Below are 23,059 nucleotides of genomic sequence, written 5' to 3'. Positions count from 1 at the left end.
GCCCAAATGACCTGCACTTTAAAATAAGCATAAGGTAGCTTTATTCCCATCGTCTAAGCTGATGCCGTGAGATTTCCTGAGGTCTGGAGCTGACGTTGAAGAGACTCAGTGGTAATTCCTCTTCTGCAGCAAACATGAAGTTAGGTCCTATTGCTGGAACAGGATGTACCCAGAGATGGTCGTAGAGGGGTTGAGCGCATTGTCTGTGAATCATGTTCTGTGAGCAGTATTAGGCCATTCGTCCCATTGAGTCGGCTCCACTATTTCATCATGGCCAATCCATTCTCCTCTCAACTCTATTCTCCTGCCTTCTGCCCATAACATTTCACACCCAGATTAATCAAGAATCTATCAACCTCCACCTTGAGTGTACCCAGTAACCTGGCCTCCACAGCTGCATGTGGCAATGAATTCCAAAGATTCACCACCCTCTGGTGAAGGAAATTCCTCCAGAGTAGCATATTGTTTTGACTCTGTGGAACAATTCTCCCTATTCAGACTTCAGATCCTGGATATTTGAGAGGAGGACTTCGCAGGTTCATTGTCTGAATTCAGTGCCCAGGTCAATGAAGGTGGTTCATTGGCTGACTTTTTTCTATGTTTGATTGTAACAGAAAAGTACACCTAAATGGTTTTCGAGGCAACGTAAAGGGGTTTTAAGACTCAACGTATACAATGGGTCTGCAATCACATGTTGTCCAGACAGAATAAGGATTGCACTTTATTTTCTCCTGAAAGGGAAATGAGCTTTTACAATGGTCAGATATCCTCAACACCAATATGAGAATGTTATTAATTTTTAGATTATCAATTGAATTTAAACTGTCCAGCTACCATGGTGTACTTTGAACTTGGGTCTAGGGATTGTCAGTCCAGGCCGCTGGTATACCAGTCCTGTACATGACAGTTTAGGTTTCCTTCTGCTACTTCCACTGAAGTTAATAGCATCCATTGACAGGCTGGCTGGTAGTGTAATGGCATTCATTCCAGACTCTGAGGCGAGTGGACCCAGGTTCGCATCTGGCCGGCTCCTTGCACACTTTCCATCCCTGCTGGGTTGAGCATCGAGCTAGCAACTCGGCTTCGTAAAACAGACAAATGCCAAAGAAATGGCAAGGTTGCCACCTGATGTGCCACAAGCCGCAGAGAGGAAAGAATCCAAAGATTGACTGTATTAGATGTCATATCAGAACAAACCTGGCATGCAACGCACAGTTAAATATTGAGGCCCATGAAGAAAGCTGGGTGCTGGGGTGGAGCTATGTCTCTTCTAAAGGAAGAGTAAGGCACTCCTTCCCTCCACCAGCCTGCAGGTCACCCTTAGGCAAGGTGTAGCACCTGCTTAGCTCCCCACTTGGGGTCATGTGAAGCCATGGCAGCAGGTGGTGGATGGTCGTATGAGCCGCTAATTCGTATCACAATTCCTGGTAATGTGACCACTGGTGCCAGCCAGACAATCTCTAAAGAGTATTGATAACGGCAGGAGGCACCCAGCTTGTAAAGCCACTGTCCAGAAGAAGGCAATGGCAAACCACTTCTGTAGAAAAAACTTCCGAGAACAATCATGGTTAAAGACCATGATTGCCCATGTCACATAACGAACAAATGATCATGGAAAGCAAAGTGGATTTCTTCAAATATAACTTATTTATGTGGAGTTATCTTGATATGGATGTTCTGCCTTAAAAAATTCTTTAAAAGGAATCTGTAAGGTATCTGCCTTCTGAGATTGAGGTGGGACTTCTTGTTCTAAGATGACTAAGAAAATTACATAGGTTGAAAAACACAAATTTACAGTGATGAATATGCTTTATCATCGTAGCATTTCCAGTCAAAGTACTTCCAAATTATCATTCTAGTTACAATGCATTGTACTTAAAAAGCTTTTAACATACTGAAAGGACACATTAGATAAACCACAAGAGAACAACACTACAAATTATATGCAAATTAAAATTTCACAGCTGTTGGAAGTGCTCATGGTAAATCTTGTATGACGTGGATAACTACATGATAATATGTCTCAGTCTTTGGGCTGAAAAGCTATTTTACGGAATTTTAAGAAATGAGCAGGACTCAATTGGCATAAAGCTGAATGTGGAAAGAGCAAGAATAAGGTTAAAATAAAGGATCAAACAATTATAATATACAATGATTAGATCAGGCTTAAAGGGCTAACTGGCCAATTCCTGTGTCTATTTTCCCTGAAAGAAGTATGTGGATGAAAACAGTATTAAAGATGCCAAAATTTTGTAAACATTTCATAATCCAAGTGTTCTGTATAAAATATTTTGGTAATATTTGAGTAATATTGTAAATATATTGTTTGAGTGAGCATTCTTTACTCATTTAAATAATTCATTATGAGTTATATGTAAAAATATGTGAATTGCATATGTCATCACACTAACATGTGATGTCTTGCTTAAAGTAAAAATGAACTAAGACACGTTCTCCTTGGCTCCTGTCTTTTCCTTGCAATTAGTTTTATGTTTTGGAGTTACAGAACATAGCAGTGGTGACGTTTAAGTTTTAAATTATCACAAAGCAACTACCTACCTGTTGAAGCACTGCAAGACATTCAAGTTAAAAAAAAACAGTGCAGCACATGTCTCTTCAGAAAAAGAGACCATGACGACAACGGAAACAAAAAAAAAGCAGAAAATGTATATATCATGGGTTCATAAACACTGACTACCAGATGATAATAATAACAAATTTAAAAAAGAACAAAACTGGCTGGAAAGATAGGCGCATTCGATTGAACAAAATGTAACTAGAATATGTATACAGAACAAATTGAGAAGTACTTTGAAGCAAATGGAACAGCCAATGAGAAGCAAGTGCCAATTTTGCTGAGTGCATTAGATTTAAAGGCATACAGTTTGCTTAGATGTTTGACTGCTCCAACCAAACCAGCCAAAATGAGCTTTGCTGATGTCAAAAAAGTAATGCAGGAACACTTAGAATCAAAACGGTTACTGATGGCAGAACACTTTGGGTTTCATAAGCAGAATCAAAAGGAAGTCGAGTCCATTTCAGTGTACATGGCTAAATTGTAGAGATCATTTGAACATTGTCAGTTCACTAATGGGCCTAATGATGCACTGAGAGATCATTTAGTTTGTGGTATCTTACAAGAAAACATTTACAAACATCTCCTAAATGAAGCACAACTCACATTTAAAAGAGCAGTTGAAGAGAGGCACAGCTGAGTTGCAGTCAGGAATGAAAGCGAGCATGAACACAATTCCAATGTCCAAACAGAGATTTACCCAGCCAAGCAAGTTGTGTTACCATTGCGGCAGGGGCTCACATAGACCAGATCAATGCAGGTTTAAAGGTGAAACTTGCAGAAATGCAACAAAGTAGGACACATATTAAGAGCATGTTGGGCAGAGGGGTATAAATAGACTGCAAAGGGAGGAGAAACAGATAAAGAGTCAAGTTGCAGTTTCAAAAAGAGCACTAATCTGCATGCTGTTGATGAAACATCTGATTATGATCAGAGTGACTCAGGATGGGCAGTCTTAGGACTTACAATGCAAAAACTAATAATAGGCAAGCAATATGGCTTACACCAGAAGTGAATGTTAAATTAATCAAAATAAAATTGGACACTGGCTCAGTTGTTCCAATCATTCTAGAAAATGCGTTTGAATGGCATTTCAAAGAAAATAACCTGAAGCCTTTAGATGTCTAATGAAGAAAATATACAGGGGAAAATGTCATCCTGTGGTAATGACATTTGTAAAAATTAAATACAACATCAACCAAATCACATTGGGCTTGTATGTGGTAAAAACAGGAGGACTAGCATTGTGGGTCATCATTGACTGAGACGACTACAATCTGATTGGAGATCCATCCCCCATTTGCATGCCACATCCCCTGCAAGAGTCTGAAAGAGAATTAAGAAAGGTACTGGGTGATGCTATAGCAGTTTTCAAGGATGGGATTGGAAAACTCAAACATATCAAGGGTAAAATTTTGTTAAATGTAAATGCCACACTGAAGTTTTGAAAAGCCCGTTCAGTTCTTATACCATCTTTGATAAAGTAGCCAGTGAGATATATCACATGAAGGCTGAAGGAGGAAAGGAGCCCACGGGCAATGCCAGAGTTCCAGTAAACCAGGTCTGTCAGGATCTCAGGCAATGCCAGAGTTCCAGTAAGCCAGGTCCGTCAGGATCACAGGCAATGCCAGAGTTCCAGTAAACCAGGTCCGTCAGGATCTCAGGCAATACCAGTGTTCCAGTAAGCCAGGTCTGTCAGGATCTCAGGCAATGCCAGAGTTCCAGTAAGCCAGGTCCGTCAGGATCTCAGGCAATACCAGTGTTCCAGTAAGCCAGGTCCGTCAGGATCTCAGGCAATGCCAGTGTTCCAGTAAGCCAGGTCCGTCAGGATCTCAGGCAATGCCAGTGTTCCAGTAAGCCAGGTCCGTCAGGATCTCAGGCAATGCCAGTGTTCCAGTAAGCCAGGTCCGTCAGGATCTCAGGCAATGCCAGTGTTCCAGTAAGCCAGGTCTGTCAGGATCACAGGCAATACCAGTGTTCCAGTAAACCAGGTCCGTCAGGATCACAGGCAATGCCAGTGTTCCAGTAAGCCAGGTCCGTCAGGATCACAGGCAATGCCAGTGTTCCAGTAAGCCAGGTCTGTCAGGATCTCAGGTGATTTTAAAGTCACCATTAACCCAGTACTGAAAGCAGACCAATACACTCTGCCCAGGATAGAGGATACCTTTGAAACCCTTTCTGGAAGAAAACATTTCAACCAAGTGTACTCAGCTGTTGTCTAACTACTGATGGAGATAGAAGAGTCCAAACTGCTTCACACCATAAATGCTCACAAAGACCTTTATTGATATAATAGGTGTATTTTTGGAGTAGCATCTGTACCTGAGCTGCCTTAATGACCATCGCCCAGTGGCACTCACATCTGCAGTGATGAAATGCTTTGAGAGGTTGGTCATGACTAGACTAAACTCCTGCCTCAGCAAGGACCTAGACCCACTGCAATTTGCCTATTGCCACAATAGGTTAATGGAAGATGTAACCTATCTCAATGGCTCTCCACATGGCTTTAGACCACCTGGACAGCACAAACACCTACGTCAGGATGCTGTTCATCGACTATAGCTCAGCATTTAATACCATCGTTCCCATAATCCTGATTTAGAAGTTGCAGAACCTGGGCCTCTGTACCTCCCTCTACAATTGGATCTTCGCTTTACTAACCGGAAGACCACAATTTGTGTCGATTGGTGATAACATCTCCTCCTTGCTGATGAACAACACTGGTGCACCTCAGGGGTGCGTGCTTAGCTCTCACACTGCTCTGCTCTCTATATACTCAGGACTGTGTGGCTATCCATAGCACAAATACCATCTATAAATTTGCTGGCGATACAACCATTGCTGGTAGAATCTCAGGTGGTGACGAGAGGGCGTACAGGAGTGAGATATGCCAACTAGTGGAGTGCTGTCACAGCAACAACCTGGCACTCAACGTCAGTAAGATGAAAGAGCTAACTGTGGACTTCCGGAAGGGTAAAACGAAGGAACACATACCAATCCTCGAAGAAGGATCAGAAGCTCCTCGGTGTTAAGATCTCTGAGAATCTAACCTGGTCCCAACATATCGATGCGATTATACAGAAGGCAAGACAGTGGCTATGCTTCATTAGGAGTTTGAAGAGATGTCAACAAATACATGCAAAAACTGCTATAGATGTACTGTGAAGAGCATTCTGACAGGCTGCATCACTGTCTGGTATGGGGGGGTGTCTGCTGAACAGGACCGAAAGAAGCTGCAGAGGGTTGTAAATCTAGTCAGCTCCATCTTGGGTACTAGCCTACAAAGTACCCAGGTCATCTTCAAGGAGCGGTGTCTCAGAAAGGCAGCGTCCATTATTAAGGACCTCCAGTACCTAGGGCGTGCCCTTTTCTCACAGTTACCATCAGGTAAGAGATACAGAATCTTGAAGGCACACACTCAGCGATTCAGAAACAACTTCTTCCCCTCTGCCATCTGATTCCTAAATGAACATTGAACCCTTAGACACTACCTCACTTTTAAATATATAGTATTTCTGTTTTTTGCACGATTTTAAATCTATTCAATATATGTACACTGTAATTGATTTACTTATTTACTTCTTATTATTTTATTTTGGTTTTTTTTTCTAGATTATGTATTGCATTGAACTGCTGCTGCTAAGTTAACAACATTCACGTCACATGACGGTGATAATGATACTGATTCTGATTCTGATCTGCATTCTAGCAGAAAGCTATGGACCAGGTGCTGTAAGACAGCTCAGTTACTCAGTGTTACCTGGATGACATCATTGTTACCAGTGAGGATGACAAGAAACATCTCCAAAATCTAAAGACAGCATGAGAAAGATTAAAAGATTATGGGTTTAGTGCATGGTGTAACAAGTGTGAATTCTTCAAACCAAGTATCACATGATTGGTGCACAAGGATTACATGACTCTGCTGAGAAAATTCAAGTGGTGGTGGATCCTTAAGGTCAAAGGACATGTCACAGTTGCCGTCCTTTTCAGGACGTGTCAATCATTGTAACAGGTTCCTGCCATACCAGGCTGCCGTGACCGTGTTCCACTCCTTCAACACATTACTACAGATTGGGAAGAAATGGCAATGGTGAAGACAGTGTGAGGTGGCTTTCCAAACAGTTAAGGGAATGGTGACATCAGACACTGTACATCATTATGATCCACATCATCCAGTGTGTGTGTATAAATATATTCACACAAACATTACTGTACAAAAGTCTTAGGCTAGGGAAACATAGAAACATAGAAAACCTACAGCACAACACAGGCCCTTCGGCCCCCAGAGTTGTAACGAACATGTCCCTACCTTAGAAATTACTAGGGTTACCCATAGCCCTCTACTTTTCTAAGTTCCATGTACCTATCCAGAAGTCTCTTAAAAGACCCTATTGTATCCATCTCCACCACCGTTGCCGGCAGCCCATTCCACGCACTCACCACTGAGTAAGAAACTTACCCCTGACATCTCCTCTGTACCTACTCCCCAGCACCTTAAACCTGTGTCCTCTTGTGGCAGCCATTTCAGCCCTGGGAAAAAGCCTCTGACTATCCACACGATCAGTACCTCTCATCATCTTGTACACTGCTATCAGGTCACCTCATCCTCTGTCGCTCCAAGGAGAAAAGGCCAAGTTCAATCAACTGTAAACCTATAAACAAATAAATACATACATACATGCATACTGTATGTATGTGTGTGTGTATAGAGCCCCCACCCCGGCACTCCTTCTCTGCCACCTGTCCCATACCAGTCCCATGTCGCTCCACCCTCACCATTCCCATCATCCTTTGCTCCAGATTTACAAACTCGCTCTCTGCACCACATTGACAAATACAGTACTGTGCACAAGTCTTAGGCCCAAGACTTTTCAAAAGTTCAAAAGTTAATTTACTATCAAAGTATACAATTCTGAAATTCTTCTCCGGGTAGCCATGAAGCCAAGAAAGAAAAGAAAGGCAGCACGATTATCAACCCCTTAATCCCTCCTCCCGTACAAAAAACGAACAAAAACGGAACAGGCACATCAACCCTCAAATCCCTCCTCCCATGAAAAGAAAACAAACAAATTGGAACAGGCACATTGACCAGCAAATCCCCCTCCCTACACCGAGAAAGATCAAACGAAAAAGAGAAGATGAGAAACTGTAAGACTGCAATAAAGGTTTATAGTCCAAGTCCACATCCAAAACGCAGAAAACCTGGGAAACACTCTCCAGGCACAACAGCAGCAGGCTTCGCCCTTTCCATAGCAGAGTGATCAAAAGGCAGGCAGTCAGTGATCACCCTCCGCATTCGCCTCCATGTTTCAATCTCCCTCATCGCTTTAATTGGTGAAATGGAGTCAAACATCGGCTTGCACCCCATCCCACAGCCTGCCCACTATGAGGCTCGTGCACACCTGGAATCCTCTCAAAGACTGTAGAGCGCTGGAACACCCTAACAATCTCTGAACAGCAAATCACAGGCTCCAACAGTTCCAGAGCCACATTCAAGATGAAAAACAAGTGTACATAGGACGAGTGAAATATATGGTTTCATGATCTATCCAGTAGATGTGAACCGCAGGAACATTGTATGCAGGTGCCATCTTGACAGGGTACTTTTGCATAGTAGAGTTGCCTTCTATAAGAAGTTGGAGTTTATATCTAAGCAGGGAGGAGTATTTAATATTTCAGTAATATTTGAGTAATATTGTAAATATATTGCCTGAGTAAACATTATTTATTTGTTTACATAATTCATTGTGGGTTATACGTAAAAATGAAATAAGACACGTTCACCTTGTCTTCTGTCTTTTTCTTGCTATTAGTTTTAAGTTTAGGAGTTACGGAATCTACACCAAGGACCTTCTGAGGACAAAACAGAAATCCCCTGAGTGTGTCAGACCAACCTTCCTATTCAGTGCATTGTAATCCTTTGTAGTTTTATCACATTTTGACAGCATGAGTCAAATAGTGATTACAACACCATCATATCATTTGATATACCAAATAATCCCACAATTGTCATTGAATGAACTCATGGCCTGCATAAAAAGAGAACAGAAACTATTCAATATCTTTTTGACAGAAAGATCAAATGATGTTAAATCATAAAATGGTCTTCAGGAATTTTCAGTGACGAAGATGAACTTCAACACCTGACTGGAATGATGATTAAACTATCGCAGTCCATCTATCAAATTTACTACTTCAGATTACACAGGTATTCAGAAAACAATGTCTGATCAGCTCACCATAAATTATTAATGCTATAGATGTGCTTAGCATCTCTGAGGCAATGCAGCACCACTGCAGGTACTAAATTAAACAGAAAGCAGATGCAATCAATTAGGCTTTTAATTCTTTTGTTTCCAACATGCTGGCCTAAGGCTTATTATACCTGGCATAGCTGGTCGTCTTGTAATCTCTTAAATTCATTAATTCCTGTGTGTCATGTGTGTGAATCCTCTCACCAGGTACCTAATTACAATTGGTAAGAGGTGAGGGAATTAAGGCAATGGGTAACTTAAAGCCTCACATGGAGTTTAATGGGTGAGCAGGTCTCAATGGCTGATGCAACCGGAAAGAAAAGGCAAGCATTTGATTTGTCTGCAGCTGTTACAGATGATAAGATTGCAAGGATACAAATACTGCAGTATAAACCACCATTGGCAACACTAACTGAAGGCAGTGTGGAGTACTATGCACTTCCAGTTCTTGCATCCCTTGGAGTCACTGTAGAAATGACATCCAGAGACACTGCATGACAAAGAATCAGTTTTCTCTGTGTCCAAACCAGAAAGCAGTTACTTTGAAAGAAGAGCCTCCTCCATTCACAGAGGCTCATCTCAAATCTTGGGCGAGGCAGAGAAAACCAGCAACAGAATAAGTAGTGTTTGTATGGTCAGAAAGGCTGGCAAAAACAAGTCATTTAAATCATCTTTGGAGACGATTATAGTAAGTCATTGGAGTAACTGGATTTGGCCCTCTTCAACCAAGGACAACTGATATGCTGATATGGAGAATTCAGGATGGGGATAGTATTGCTAGCTCAGACCATTAGAAGGAGTAAGTTGCTCTTTGATGGGATGGGATTTTCCAATAATACAACTCTATTCATCAAAGTAGTCCTACTGAATTCGTTTGTCTCCTAGCCACTCAATAGGAACCCTAATTTTAAAGAATCCAGGAATTCCTATTATTCCCCCTCATTGAAAATATTGAATGCTGAAAGACCTCGATAGAGTGGATGTGCAGAGGACGTTTCCTATGGTGGGGAGTCTAAGACCCGAGGACACAGCCCCAGAATAGAGGAAAGTCCATTTAGAACGGAGATGAGGATGATTATCTGTAGCCAGAGAGCGGTGAATTTGTGGAATTTGTTGGCACAGGCAGGCTGTGGAGGCCACGTCATTGACTATATTTAAGGCAGAGGTTAATAGATTCTTGATTAATCAGAACATGAAGGGATAAGGGGAGAAGGCAGAAGATTGGGGTTGAGAGGGAAATGGATCAGCCATGATGAATGGTGGAGAAGACTCAATGGGCTGAATGGCCTAATTCTGCTCCTATGTCTTATGGTCTTACCTATCTGGGTGTTTCATAACATTGTACAAACTAAATTACTGTTGGCAAATGATACGCGAATGACCGGTATTATGAATTATTGTTAGAACTGTAAATGTCAGTAATTAGAAGCAGAAAGACATTATCATTTTCTCTATCACAATCTGTGTGCATGCTATGAAATCTATGTGCAAATTGATAACAAATATTAGATTTTCTGATACTTCTCATCTGATCCTCTGGTACAGCAATGAGAGACAGTGTTGCCTCTCTGATGTGCCATCTTTCTTTCAGATTAAATAGAGGCCCTGCCCATACTCAACTTCACAGAAACTCAGGGATGATCCGCAGTGTCCATGCCAATATTTATCCCTCACTCCACAATGCTATAACAGATCAACTAGCATATTGCAACTATGGGAAATTGCCATTTTAATAGTACAGGCCACAAAACTGTAAGACATAGAAGCTGAATCAGGCCATTTGGCCCATCAAGTCTGCTCCGTCAATTCATCATGGCTAATCTATTTCCCTTTCAATACCATTTTCCTGACTTCTCCTCTTAACCTTTCATGCCCTGACTAGAAGAATCCATCAACCTCTGTCTTAAACACATTCAGTGACCTGGCCCCCACAGCTGCTTGTGGTAGAGAATTCGACAGATTCTTTAGCTCTGGCTAAAGAAAATCATCCTCATCTCCATTCTGTGCTCACTTTCTCCACAGCCACTTTATCTAAGCCTTTCAACATTTGATAGCTTTTAATGAGATCCCCCTTTTCTTCTGAATTGCAGTGAGTACAGGCACAGAGCTGTGTATCGCCTCTCATACAATAAGTCTTACATTCCTGGGATCATTCTCCTGAACCTCCTGTGAACCCTTTCCAATGTCAGCAGGTCCTTTCTTAAATAAAGAGCCCAAAACTGCTCACAATACTCCAAGTGAGACCTCACCAGTGCTTTATAAAGTCTCATCATTACATCCATGCTTTTATATTCTCGTCATCTTGAAATGAATGATATCATTATATTTGCTTTCCTCACTACCGATCCAACCTACAAATTAACCTTTAGGGAATCCTACATGAGGACACTGAAGTTTCTTTGCACTTCTGATTTTTGAATTTTCTCCCCCTTTAGAAAATAATCTATGCTTTTCTCCTCTACCCCAGTGTATGGCCGTACACATCACAACAATACATTCCATCCACTACTTCTTTGCCCATTCTCCTAATCTGTGGATATCCTTCTGCTGCACCCCTGCTTCTTCAAAACTACCTGGTCCCCATCTGTTTTTGTATTGTTCGCAAACTTGTCACAAAGCCAGCAATTCCGTCATCCGTCATTGGTCCCAATACTTACCCCAGCGGAACACCACTAGTCACCAGCAGTCAATCAGAAAAGGCTCCCTTTACTCCCGTTCTTTGCCTTCTGCCAATTAGCCAATCCTCTATCCTTGGTACCTTTTCAGTAACACCATGGGTTCTTATCTTGATGAGTAGCCTCATGTGTGTCACTTTGTCAAAGGCCTTCTGAAAATCCAAGTACAGGATACCCACAGAGTCTTCTTTGTCTGTCCTGTTCGTTATTCCTCAGCAAATTCCAACAGATTTGTCAGGCAATATTTTCCCTTAAGGAAACTATGCTGAATTTGGCCTATTTTATCATGTACCTCCAAGTACCCTGAAAATACATCCTTAACAATTGACTCCAAGATCTTCACAATGACTGAGGTCAGACTAACTGGCCTATAACTTCCTTTCTTCTGCCTCCCTCCCTTCTTGAAAAGTTGAGGGACATTTGCAATTTTCCAGTCCTCTGGAATCTATTGATTCTTAAAAGTTCATTACTAATGCCTCTACAATCTTTTAAGCTAACTCTTTCAGAATCCTGGGGTGTAGTCTATCTGGTCCAGGTGATTTATTTACCTTCAGACCATTTAGTTTCCCAAGCATTTTTTCCCCAATGATAGCAACTGCACTCACTTCTGCCCTCTGACACTCTCAAACTTCTGGTATACTGCCAGTGTCTTCCACAGTGAAAATCGATGCAAAATACTTTTTCATTTTGTCTGCCATTTCCTTGTCCCACCATTACAACTGTTCCGCCATCATTTTTAGCGTCCAATGTCTACACTTGTGTCTCTTTTACTCTTTATGTATCTGATAAAACTTCAGGTGTCCTCTTTGATATTATTGGTTAGCTTCCCTTCATAGTTCAGCTTTTCTCCCCTTACGACTTTTTTAATTGCCTTCTGTTCATTTTTAAAAGTTTCTCAATGATCTAACTTCCCACTAATTTTTGCTCTGTATATTCCCTCGTTTTTGCTTTTATGTTGGCTTTGCATTCCCTTGTCAGCCACAGGTACTTCATCCTGCCTTTAGAATACTTCTTCTTCTTTGTGATGTATCAATCTAGCACCTTCCGAATTGCTTCCAGAAACTCCAGTCATCGTTGCTCTGCCATCATCCTTGCTGGAGACCACTTCCAATCAACTTTGGTCAGCTCCTCCCTTATTCCTCTGTAATTCCCTTGGAGGCAGTCATAACAGTTCCTAGAAACAAACCTAAGGGTTCTGTTCCTGGAATCTGTTAATAAACCAATTTCTCCTTATGTCAGAAACATCCATTTTCTATACATACCCTGTTTTATTACATTGAATATTCAGCCAATCACAATACATATGTAAACTACTGGAACTATATGGTATACAGTCATTAACAAATACCTCAAAGCACTATGATGGCGGGAGGAGAAGATGGCGGCGCGCCTGTGCGTGCGCAGCCCTCCGGTGAAAAATGATATTGTATCTGTTAAATAGGGGCCGTGGACAATTCTGATTTGATGGAGAATGGACGTGAAAGCACAGAGGAACATCTGGAGAAATTTCTGAAACGCCCGTTCGCTGCTGTCGTTACTGTGTGGTCGGGAATCTTTCGGAGGGTAGGTCTCAAAATCCCCGGCCTTGCCTGCTTTTAGCAACCAAGAAGGAGGTCGAATCATTTGGACAGAGATGGCACTCAGTAGTCGGTGTCGGAGAGCTGATCAGAGATCAAAGTTTTTGGATGACTCAGAGTCGGATTGTGGTCGGCATGGCAGGGAGTTTTTCTTCCTGCTCCCGTCTGCGTGAGATGTGGGACATTTGAGAAACTTTGAACTTTACTGTGCTCCTTCATCAAGTTATGGTATTGTTACACTGTTTGTAACTATATGTTATAATTATGTGGTTTTGTCAGTTTTTTCAGTCTTGGTTTGTCCTGTGTTTTGTGATATCACACCGGAGGAAATAAGGTATCATTTCTTAATGCATGCATTACTAAATGACAATAAAAGAGGACTACATGTCTTCATAATCATCATTATCCCTATTTTTAAAAATGTTTTTAAATATTTGGGAGAATTGTATAAAGCCAGATTTCCATAATTCAGGTCATTCATAGAAACACAGAAAATAGGTGCAGGAGCAGACCATTCGGCCCTTCGAGCCTGCACCGCCATTCAGTATGATCATGGCTGATCATCCAACTCAGAACCCTGCACCAGCCTTCTCTCCATACCCCCTGATCCCTTTAGCCACAAGGGCCATATCTAACTCCCTCTTAAATATAGCCAATGAACTGGCCTCAACTGTTTCCTGTGGCAGAGAATTCCACAGATTCACCACTCTCTGTGTGAAGAAGTTTTTCCTCATCTCGGTCCTAAAAGGCTTCCCCTTTATCCTCAAACTGTGACCCCTCATTCTGGACTTCCCCAACATCGGGAACAATCTTCCTGCATCTAGCCTGTCCAATCCCTTTAGAATTTTATACGTTTCAATCAGATCCCCCCTCAATCCTCTAAATTCCAGAGAGTACAAGCCTAGTCGATCCAGCCTTTCACCATATGAAAGTCCTGCCATCCCAGGAATCAATCTGGTGAACCTTCTTTGTACTCCCTCTACGGCAGGAATATCTTTCCTCAGATTAGGGGACCAAAACTGCACACAATACTCCAGGTGTGGTCTCACCAAGGCCTTGTACAGCTGCAGTAGTACCTCCCTGCTCCTGTACTCGAATCCTCTCGCTATAAATGCCAGCATACCATTCGCCTTTTTCACCGCCTGCTGTACCTGCATGCCCACTTTCAATGACTGGTGTATAATGACACTCAGGTCTCGTTGCACCTCCCCTTTTCCTAATCGGCCACCATTCAGACAATAATCTGTTGTCCTGTTTTTGCCACCAAAGTGGATAACCTCACATTTATCCACATTAAATTGCATCTGCCATGAACTTGCCATCTCACCTAACCTATCCAAGTCACCCTGCATCCTCTTAGCATCCTCCTCACAGCTAACACTGTCGCCCAGCTTCGTGTCATCCGCAAACTTGGAGATGCTGCATTTAATTCCCTCGTCTAAGTCATTAATATATATTGTAAACAACTGGGGTCCCAGCACTGAGCCTTGCAGTACCCCACTAGTCACTGCCTGCCATTCTGAAAAGGTCCCATTTATTCCCACTCTTTGCGTCCTGTCTGCCAACCAATTCCCTATCCACATCAATACCATACCCCCAATACCGTGTGCTTTAAGTTTACACACTAATCTCCTGTGTGGGACCCTGTCAGAAGCCTTTTGAAAATCCAAATATACCACATCCACTGGTTCTCCCCTATCCACTCTACTAGTTACATCCTCAAAAAAATTCTATGAGATTCGTCAGACATAATTTTCCTTCACAAATCCATGCTGACTTTGTCCGATGATTTCACCACTTTCATAACCCAGGGAGCCCCTATACTTAAGCAGCGATAAAATAATTTAGGGATGTGGAGACTAGAAATCTTCCTTTCAAAATTTGTAACTTCCATTATATATCTTATGGGGTAGGTAATCCTGGCATTATATTTGCCTCCTCTGATAGTGTCTGGTTAATTTGCTTTTCTCAGCTCATTTGCATATAAGCAAAGTGAAATGTTATTGGACATCTACTGCCTGATACAATATCAGTTATTCTGCTGAATTACTAAGCCAAATACTACTAGAAAATGAGAATAATCATCATCATCATTATGCATTGTGGATAATGTGGACAATCGTGGTCTTTTTTCTATCTTTAATCTGAGAAGTTCCAAAGCAGTTGTGCTTATTTTTCTCTCTATCCAAGACCATGACTGTTCTTGGCAATTTTTTTGCTACAGAAGTGCTTTGCCATTGCTTTCTTCTGGGCAATGTCTTTACAAAATGGATGACCTCAGTCATTATCAATACTCTCCATACGACCATCCACCACCTGCTCCCAAGGCTTCACATGACCCTGTTCTGTGGGGCAGGGGGTTAAGCAGGTGCTACACCTTGTCCAAGGGTGACTTGCAGGCTGGTGGATGGAAGAAGTGGCTTACATATCCTTTGGTAGAGACATAATTCCACCCTGCCACCCTAAATGAGAGCCGTTTCTTGCATTTACACAAACAAGAGAAAATCTGCAGGTGCTGGAAAGTTTCGGCCCAAAACGACGAATGTGCCTTTTTCCATAGATGCTGCCTGGCCAGCTGAGTTCCTCCACCAATTTTTGTGTTTTGCATTTACACCCCAACAGCTCCCTACCTTCCCACAACCACCTGGAAAATGATGCCTCATCCACCAAGATGTTGTTTATCAACTTCAAGACGGCACTTAAATGTGATCATCCCTCAGGAGCTGGTGGGTAAACTGTTCTTCTTGGGTCTCAACACCTGCCTCTGTAACTGGATTTTAGACTTTCTGACAGAAAGACCACAGTCAGTCTGTGTTGACAGCCACATCTCTAGCTCTATTATGCTGAGCACTGGCACACCCCAGGTCTTGGTGCTGACACATGACTGTACTGCTAGATCCAGTTCAATTGGAATCTTAAAGTTTGCCAATAACACAACAGTGGTTGGTGTCATCATCGACGACAATGAGACGGCACACAGAGAGGAGGTAGAGCTTCTGGTAGGATGGTGTGAGCACAACAACTGGAGTCTCATTGTGCACAACACCAAACAGATGATGGCGGACTTTAGGAAAGTGCAGACTGAGCACTCCTACTGCACATAAATGGATTCTCGGTGAAGAGAGTTAGGAGCACCAAGTTTCTGGGAGTGCACATAACCAATGCATCTGGTCCCTCAGTATCACCTCTTTAGTCAAGAAAGCACAATAACGTCTCCTCTTGCTGTGGAGATCGAGGCAAGCAAAGCTCCATTTCTCCCCACCAATCTAACCAATTTTTACAGGAGCACCATTGAGAATGTCCTGAGCAGCTGCATTACCATCTTGTACGGGAATTGCAAACTGATGATCTGAGAGTCAGTGGGGTCTCTCTTCCACCCATCCAAGATGTTTACCAGGAGAGCTGCATATGCAGGGCCCTGAGCACTGTCAATGATTTCTTTTATCCAGGCAATAATCTCTCTGACCCCCTGCCATCAGCCAGGAGGCACAAGGACTGTTAGGATGGGAAACAGCTTCTTCCTCCCCGGTTGTGAGACTGCTGAACTCCCTGCTACCACCCGGGTCTCACCACATATGAAGCATCACTAGCATTATACTGTTTACTTTTTAACTTGTACTGTAAATGCACCTTGTAATTTATTAAATTATTTGTGGTAATATGTTGTAATCTATGTTCCCTCTAAGCTGTGCGCGTGTGCGCACACACACACGTTTTTCAAATAGCGCACAAAGGAAATTAATGTGCGCACAAAAGGTTAGTTACCTAAAGTAATGTAGTAATTAATAATTATACTTATTGAAAATAATCTTTTAGCTAAATGTTTCTGTTAACTATTTAGTCGTTTTTTTCAAACACAATGCACGTCACTAATTTACTTCACCTCACCGTTCCTGTTCCAGTTTGTACAGCTGCATCACAGCGACAGCCATCTTTTGCGGACAGTGTTCATATCGTAAAGTTTATAAAGATCTGTTTCAAATCCTGTAGATAGCTTACTAAGTTTTTATTGTAAAAGATCAGCCAAATGACCCTGTGGCTAAATACTGTCACAAGAAATTGATAAGCATCACATACAAAGTACCTTTACAGGTGTTAAGTGATGAACTGGCTGCACTGTGCAAGATTCTGCAAAAGAGTGGCCTGACACCGATTCATTCAGTTCATTTTGCGCAAGGCAAAATTAACAAGATGAGAAAGCAGTATCTGGAAGATAATGTTTCGTGGAGTGATAAAGTTAAAGTTTTGCTAAGCCAACAACGTGAAGAAGGCATCGCAGTATTATACAAGTTCGCTGTTGACTTTTATAAAGTCTTTGTGTTCATTTGGAAGAAAGGTTTCCTGAAGATGAGGTACAAGAATGGTCAGCTTTTTGATTTCTCCGCAATTGCAGATTGTGACTTCACACTTGGCGATGAACAAGTTAATGCCTTATGTCTAAAATATCATGATTTTCTAGCCGAAAACACTGTAATAGTTAGACAGTTTAATGATTTCAAATTTTCTGTGCAAGAAAAAATTAAATCCAAACTGATTTCAAACTTTGCTCAAATGGTGGCATTTGTACTTCAAAATGAACAGTTTTGCGACCTTGCACAGTTGATGGACATTGGGGGAACCGTTCTTGCGTCTAGTGCGGACTGTGAGTGAGGTTTTAGCCTAATGAATCAACTCAAAAACAAGCTGAGAAACCGTTTAGGTGAATGTCATTTGGATATGTTAATGAGAATCAAAAGCTATCAATTGGATGGAAGTTCTACTAGTCTAGGTAGAGTTTACAAAGAATGGGTAAATGCCAAAGACAGGAGAGAGAAAAAAATAACTGAGTGACTTAAATGTGTATGTTATTTTGTTGTTATTCTGTGCAGTTTTATGTCAGATATTTTGTAAACCTTCATAAACTGTGCCATATGTGCATTCAGTGCGCACATACTTTTGTCACAGGAAAAAAATTTGCACAACATAAAATTTTTGCGCACACTGACTGCTAAAAATTAGTGGGAACATTGGTTGTAATATGTGGTAATGTGTTGTTTGTAGGTTATGTGTATAGTGTTGTGCATCTTGATGCAGAGGAATGTTATTTGATATCTTATATTCTGTGTTATTCCCTCATTTTTTGGCATTTGTGAGATTTGTTTTTTTTTGCTTGTTGGGGGTTTGATGCTTTTCTTTGCATGGATTCCATGGTGTTTCTTTATTTCATTGCTGTGTACTGTATACAGTACATGTATACTGCTGAAATTACAATAAAGTTGACCTTCTACTTTGTTTTAAGCAACGCACCACCCAACAGAATTACTGTCAAGTTAGGGATTACAATGTATGTAGCACCAAAGAGCCAGATATCGTAAATGCTGAACGCTGACATATTCTGGCCAGCGGAATAAAGGCACAAGGTTCTGGAAATACTCATAAGAACAGTAACCAGCTCTACAGAGTAAGTTTCTAGTCACCATCAGAGCAAGGATTGGAATGTAGATTGGCAGAATGATTCTAATGCTGGTTGCTTTTGTGTTACTGTTCATCGCCCTCTGTATTCATGTCTCCCTCCCTCCATTTGGCTCCACCTGCTTCCTTTTCTTTGTCTCTTGCTTCCCCCACCTGCTCCTAGCCTGTCTGGGAGGAAGAGATTTACAGTGAGGTCGGTACTCAGTCAGGAAGGCAGTTCTACAATGCTTCATAGCGAGCGAAGGGCATGGTGAGGCACGGAAGTCATGGTCATCCTCCGCAGCCAGGGAAGATCCCAGATGTGACGTCTACCATTACCCCTGGACCCAGGCATCCAAGGTAAAGAGAGTGGAACTGCCCCAGCGGAATGGCTTTTACACTTTAAAAAAACTATCCTGCACAGGTTTCCTGAATTAATTGGATATGACGGACAACCACCAGTATTATTGGCGGTGTTCTAATTCGTTTAATACTTTATTTAAATACATAATTTGTTACTCAGTTAAACTCTGTTTATCTTTTTTATATTTTTTTAAACTATTTCCATGAAACTTCAGCTAACTGTGGCAGCCACTTAATTGGCTAAAATGTACTGGTACCAATGTGTCCTGGTTTATCAAAATCCACTATATACATACATATAATTGTAATTCATAGTTTTTAATGTATTGTACTGTACTAAAAGAATTCTGTAAGAATTTCTAAAACAAAAGAAAGCTATCAAGTCAACAATGATGACCAATTTAAGACTGTTTTCTTGACACTTTCACTGCCTACCTTCAAGATTCCCAACCATATTTTTGTATTGCTATTATTATACAGAAATATTCACTTTATAACTATTCAATTGGTGATACCAATGTTTACTTGCAGGATATATTTGTGCCCTTGTACAATATTACCATTTAGTCCAGGGGTTCCCCACCTGCAGTTCTCGGATCCCTTGGTTAAGGGTAGTGAGGGATCCATGGCATAAAAAAGGCTGGGAAACCCGATCTAGTCAAAACAGTTAAGTCATATTTCCCAATCGGACAAACGGTTCAAATATAAAATGGTCCTCACAACCTTAAGTTGCTATTGTGAAAACCAAATCTTTTTGATGTCCAATGAGATATCTAATAACCATGAGTACACCAATAATTTTAGTCAGTAGGAAATGAGTCCTTCTTGATCATATTGTTGTCTGATCCATGATTTGCTGGTTTCTAAATCTTATTTACGTATTTTAAGCACCGATTACTTCCCTTCTGAATGCTGTAGTGAGATGACCATAAAGTGTTGTTTTCTTTATTCTGTTTGCATCAACTTTGTTATTAGAATTGGTGAATAGAATAAAAATTATCCCAAACTGTTTGAACATGCTGAAGCCTTACCTTCTTCAGGAATCTTACACCATAGGAAAATATATATAGATAAAATGTAAATTTCCACCTGTAAAAGAAGAGAACATAAAACAATTGTGAGAGCAGGTATTTTGCTACATATTTATTTATTTATTGAGATTCAGCCTGGAGCAGGCCTTCCCAGCCCTTTGAGCCACTGTTAAGGCTGACCTGTACTTGTGCGTCAACTCAACGCTGTAACCTACGCAAGTGGCTGACGCGCGTTGTGAACATTTATACTTGTGCGTCTGCATCGCACTGCAATTCGGGCACATCGCGCATGCACACACACCTGCCCGTGCAAGGCTTCATGGTCATGGTAGTCTTTCTCGGGGTAAAGTTTAAAGCAAGCGTCTTTTTTCGTAAAAGCGAAATGTGTCCTCCATAATTTCGGAGGTCTGTAAAGCTTTATGGAAAGCATTGCAGCCAGAGTTCCTTCCCTGCCCTTCAGTCGGCCAATGGGAAGCTATTGCAGCGTAGGAGGAAATGCAATGCTACCAAGCAGGCCAATCACAGCTGTTTGGTCTGCGTTGCCGCGACACGTAGTTACATTTTGGGAGAGATGCACGTCAGGCTACGGCGTAGAGATCCGCGTAGGCTCTGCGTAGGGTTCGCGGCAACGCTGTACTTACGGCGTTGAGTTGATGCAGAAATATAAATTAGCCTTTAGCCTAATCACAGGAAAATTTACAATGACCAATTAACCTACCAACCGATATGTCCTTGAACTGTGGGTGGAACCCATGCGGTCTCGGGGAGAATGTGCTAACTCTTACAGGAAATGGTGGGAATTGAACCCAGGTCATCTGTACTGTTAAGCATTGTGCTAACCACTAGTGTCTGTGCCACCCCTTTCAACAACTTACAAAATCAATTGCAGTTACATCATAAAAATACTAGCAACTTAAAATAGCTACGATGGCCAAGATTTGCTAAAGAAGTAAATTGACGGTGGATTAAGGTTAATTATCGAATCTAAAATATATATAGGAGGAAGCATTGGAAAGGAAGTAAGTATAGTACTTAGGAAATTTCTAACTTGTAAATATCTAAAAAAATGTATTCTTGATAAGTTATATTTATTAGATAATTGTTCAAAAGACATAAGGGAACCATCTAAAAATAAATCCAAAAACCGTAAAATACCCTTAGTCTTCCAAGTTTGAAAAGCGCGATCCGTAAAAGAGGGAGGAAAAAATATGTTACCTAAAATAGGAATCGCTAACCCGAATTGATTAAGATCAAAAAATTTTCTGAATTGAAACCAAATGCGCAAAGCATATTTAACTATCGGGTTAGAGACCTGCTTAAGACGTTTCGAATCAAAAGGAAGAGAGGAACCTAAAATAGAACCAAGTGTATAACCCTGAACAGATTGTAATTCCAATGCTACCCATTTAGGAATAAATAGTATGTCCCGGTCAAGTAACCAAAATTTCATATGTCGAATATTAATAGCCCAATAATAAAATCTAAAGTTAGGTAATGCTAAACCTCCATCTCTCTTAGCTTTCTGTAAATGTATTTTACCCAGTCTCGGATTCTTGTTCTGCCAAATAAATGAAGAAATTTTAGAGTCAACTTTATCAAAAAAAGATTTAGGAACGAAAATTGGTAATGCCTGAAACACATATAAAAATTTTGGCAAAAAAAACATCTTAACTGCATTAATACGACCAATCAAAGTTAAATATAAGGGAAACCATTTAGATGAAAGTTGAGTAATATGGTCTATTAATGGTAAAAAGTTAGTCTTAAATAAATCTTTATGTTTACAAGTAATTTTAATCCCAAGATATGAAAAGTAATTATTAATCAATTTAAATGGAAATTTATAATATAAGGGAAGATGTTTATTAATCGGAAAAAGTTCACTCTTACTAAGATTTAATTTATAACCTGAGAAAAGACCAAATTGTGCTAATAACTCTAAAACAGCAGGAATGGATCTCTCAGGATTAGAAATATATAAAAGTAAATCATCAGCATAGAGTGATAATTTATGGGACTTTAATCCCCGAGTTATCCCAGTAATATTTAAAGATTCTCGAATAGCAATTGCAAGAGGTTCTAATGCAATATCAAATAATAGGGGACTAAGAGGACAGCCTTGTCGAGTACCACGAAAGAGAGGAAAAAAAGGTGAGTTTAAGGAGTTAGTACGAACCGAGGCTACAGGGGAGTAATATAACAGTTTAATCCAGGATATAAATTTCAAGCTAAAATTAAACATTTCAAGCACCTTAAATAAATAAGGCCATTCTACTCTATCAAAAGCTTTCTCGGCATCTAAAGAAATAACACACTCAGGAACATTTTGTGAGGGAGTATAAACGATATTTAACAATGTACGAATATTATAAAAAGAGTAACGACCTTTAATAAAACCCGTTTGGTCTTCCGAAATAATAGAAGGAAGTACTTTTTCTAGTCTATTTGCTAATAACTTAGAAAAAACTTTAGAATCAACATTTAATAAAGATATTGGTCTATAAGATGCACATTGAGCAGGGTCTTTATCCTTCTTTAGTATTAAAGAAATTGATGCTCTATTAAAAGATTCCGGAAGTTTACCAAGTTTCAAAGAAGCCTCAAAAACCTTATAGAGCCAAGGAATCAATAAAGAAGCAAAACATTTATAAAATTCAACGGTAAACCCATCAGGGCCAGGAGCTTTCCCCAGATTCATAGAAAAAATAACATTCTTAATCTCATCCATTGTAATGGAAGTATCTAATAAAGAAGACATATCCTGTGAAATCAGAGGGAAGTCTAACTTATCTAAAAAATCATTCATATATTTAGAATCTCGAGGAGACTCTGATTGGTATAAAGAAGAATAAAAATCACAAAAGGTTTGATTAATCCCCACATGATCCAATATCAATCGATCATTTTGGTTATAAATCTGATTGATTTGAGATTTAACATAATTAGATTTCAATTGATTAGCCAGCAGCTTGCCAATTTTATCACTGTGAACATAAAAATCACTTCTTGTTTTCTTTAATTGGTTTACAATCGAGGACGAGAGTAGTAAACTGTGTTCCATTTGAAGTTCAGTTCTTTGTTTGTATAGCTCCTCAGAAGGAGCCATAACATATTTCTTATCAATTTCTTTAATCTTGTCCACAATTACCAT

The 23,059-nt window shown here is 40.5% G+C and overlaps 1 protein-coding gene across 1 annotated transcript in view; it reads right to left on the bottom strand.

Moving 5' to 3' along the window:
• cers6 (ceramide synthase 6) overlaps positions 1-23,059 on the bottom strand; it is a 327,420-nt gene that overhangs the window by 143,440 nt on the left and 160,921 nt on the right. The window contains exon 4 of the mRNA XM_063052361.1: positions 19,909-19,966. Within this exon, the coding sequence (XP_062908431.1) occupies positions 19,909-19,966 (58 nt within the window). The remainder of the gene's footprint in view (positions 1-19,908; positions 19,967-23,059) is intronic.

This window comes from Mobula hypostoma, chromosome 6 (assembly GCF_963921235.1).
Source record: "Mobula hypostoma chromosome 6, sMobHyp1.1, whole genome shotgun sequence".
Lineage (NCBI taxonomy): Eukaryota > Metazoa > Chordata > Chondrichthyes > Myliobatiformes > Myliobatidae > Mobula > Mobula hypostoma.
This window is presented reverse-complemented; position numbering and strand designations above follow the sequence as displayed.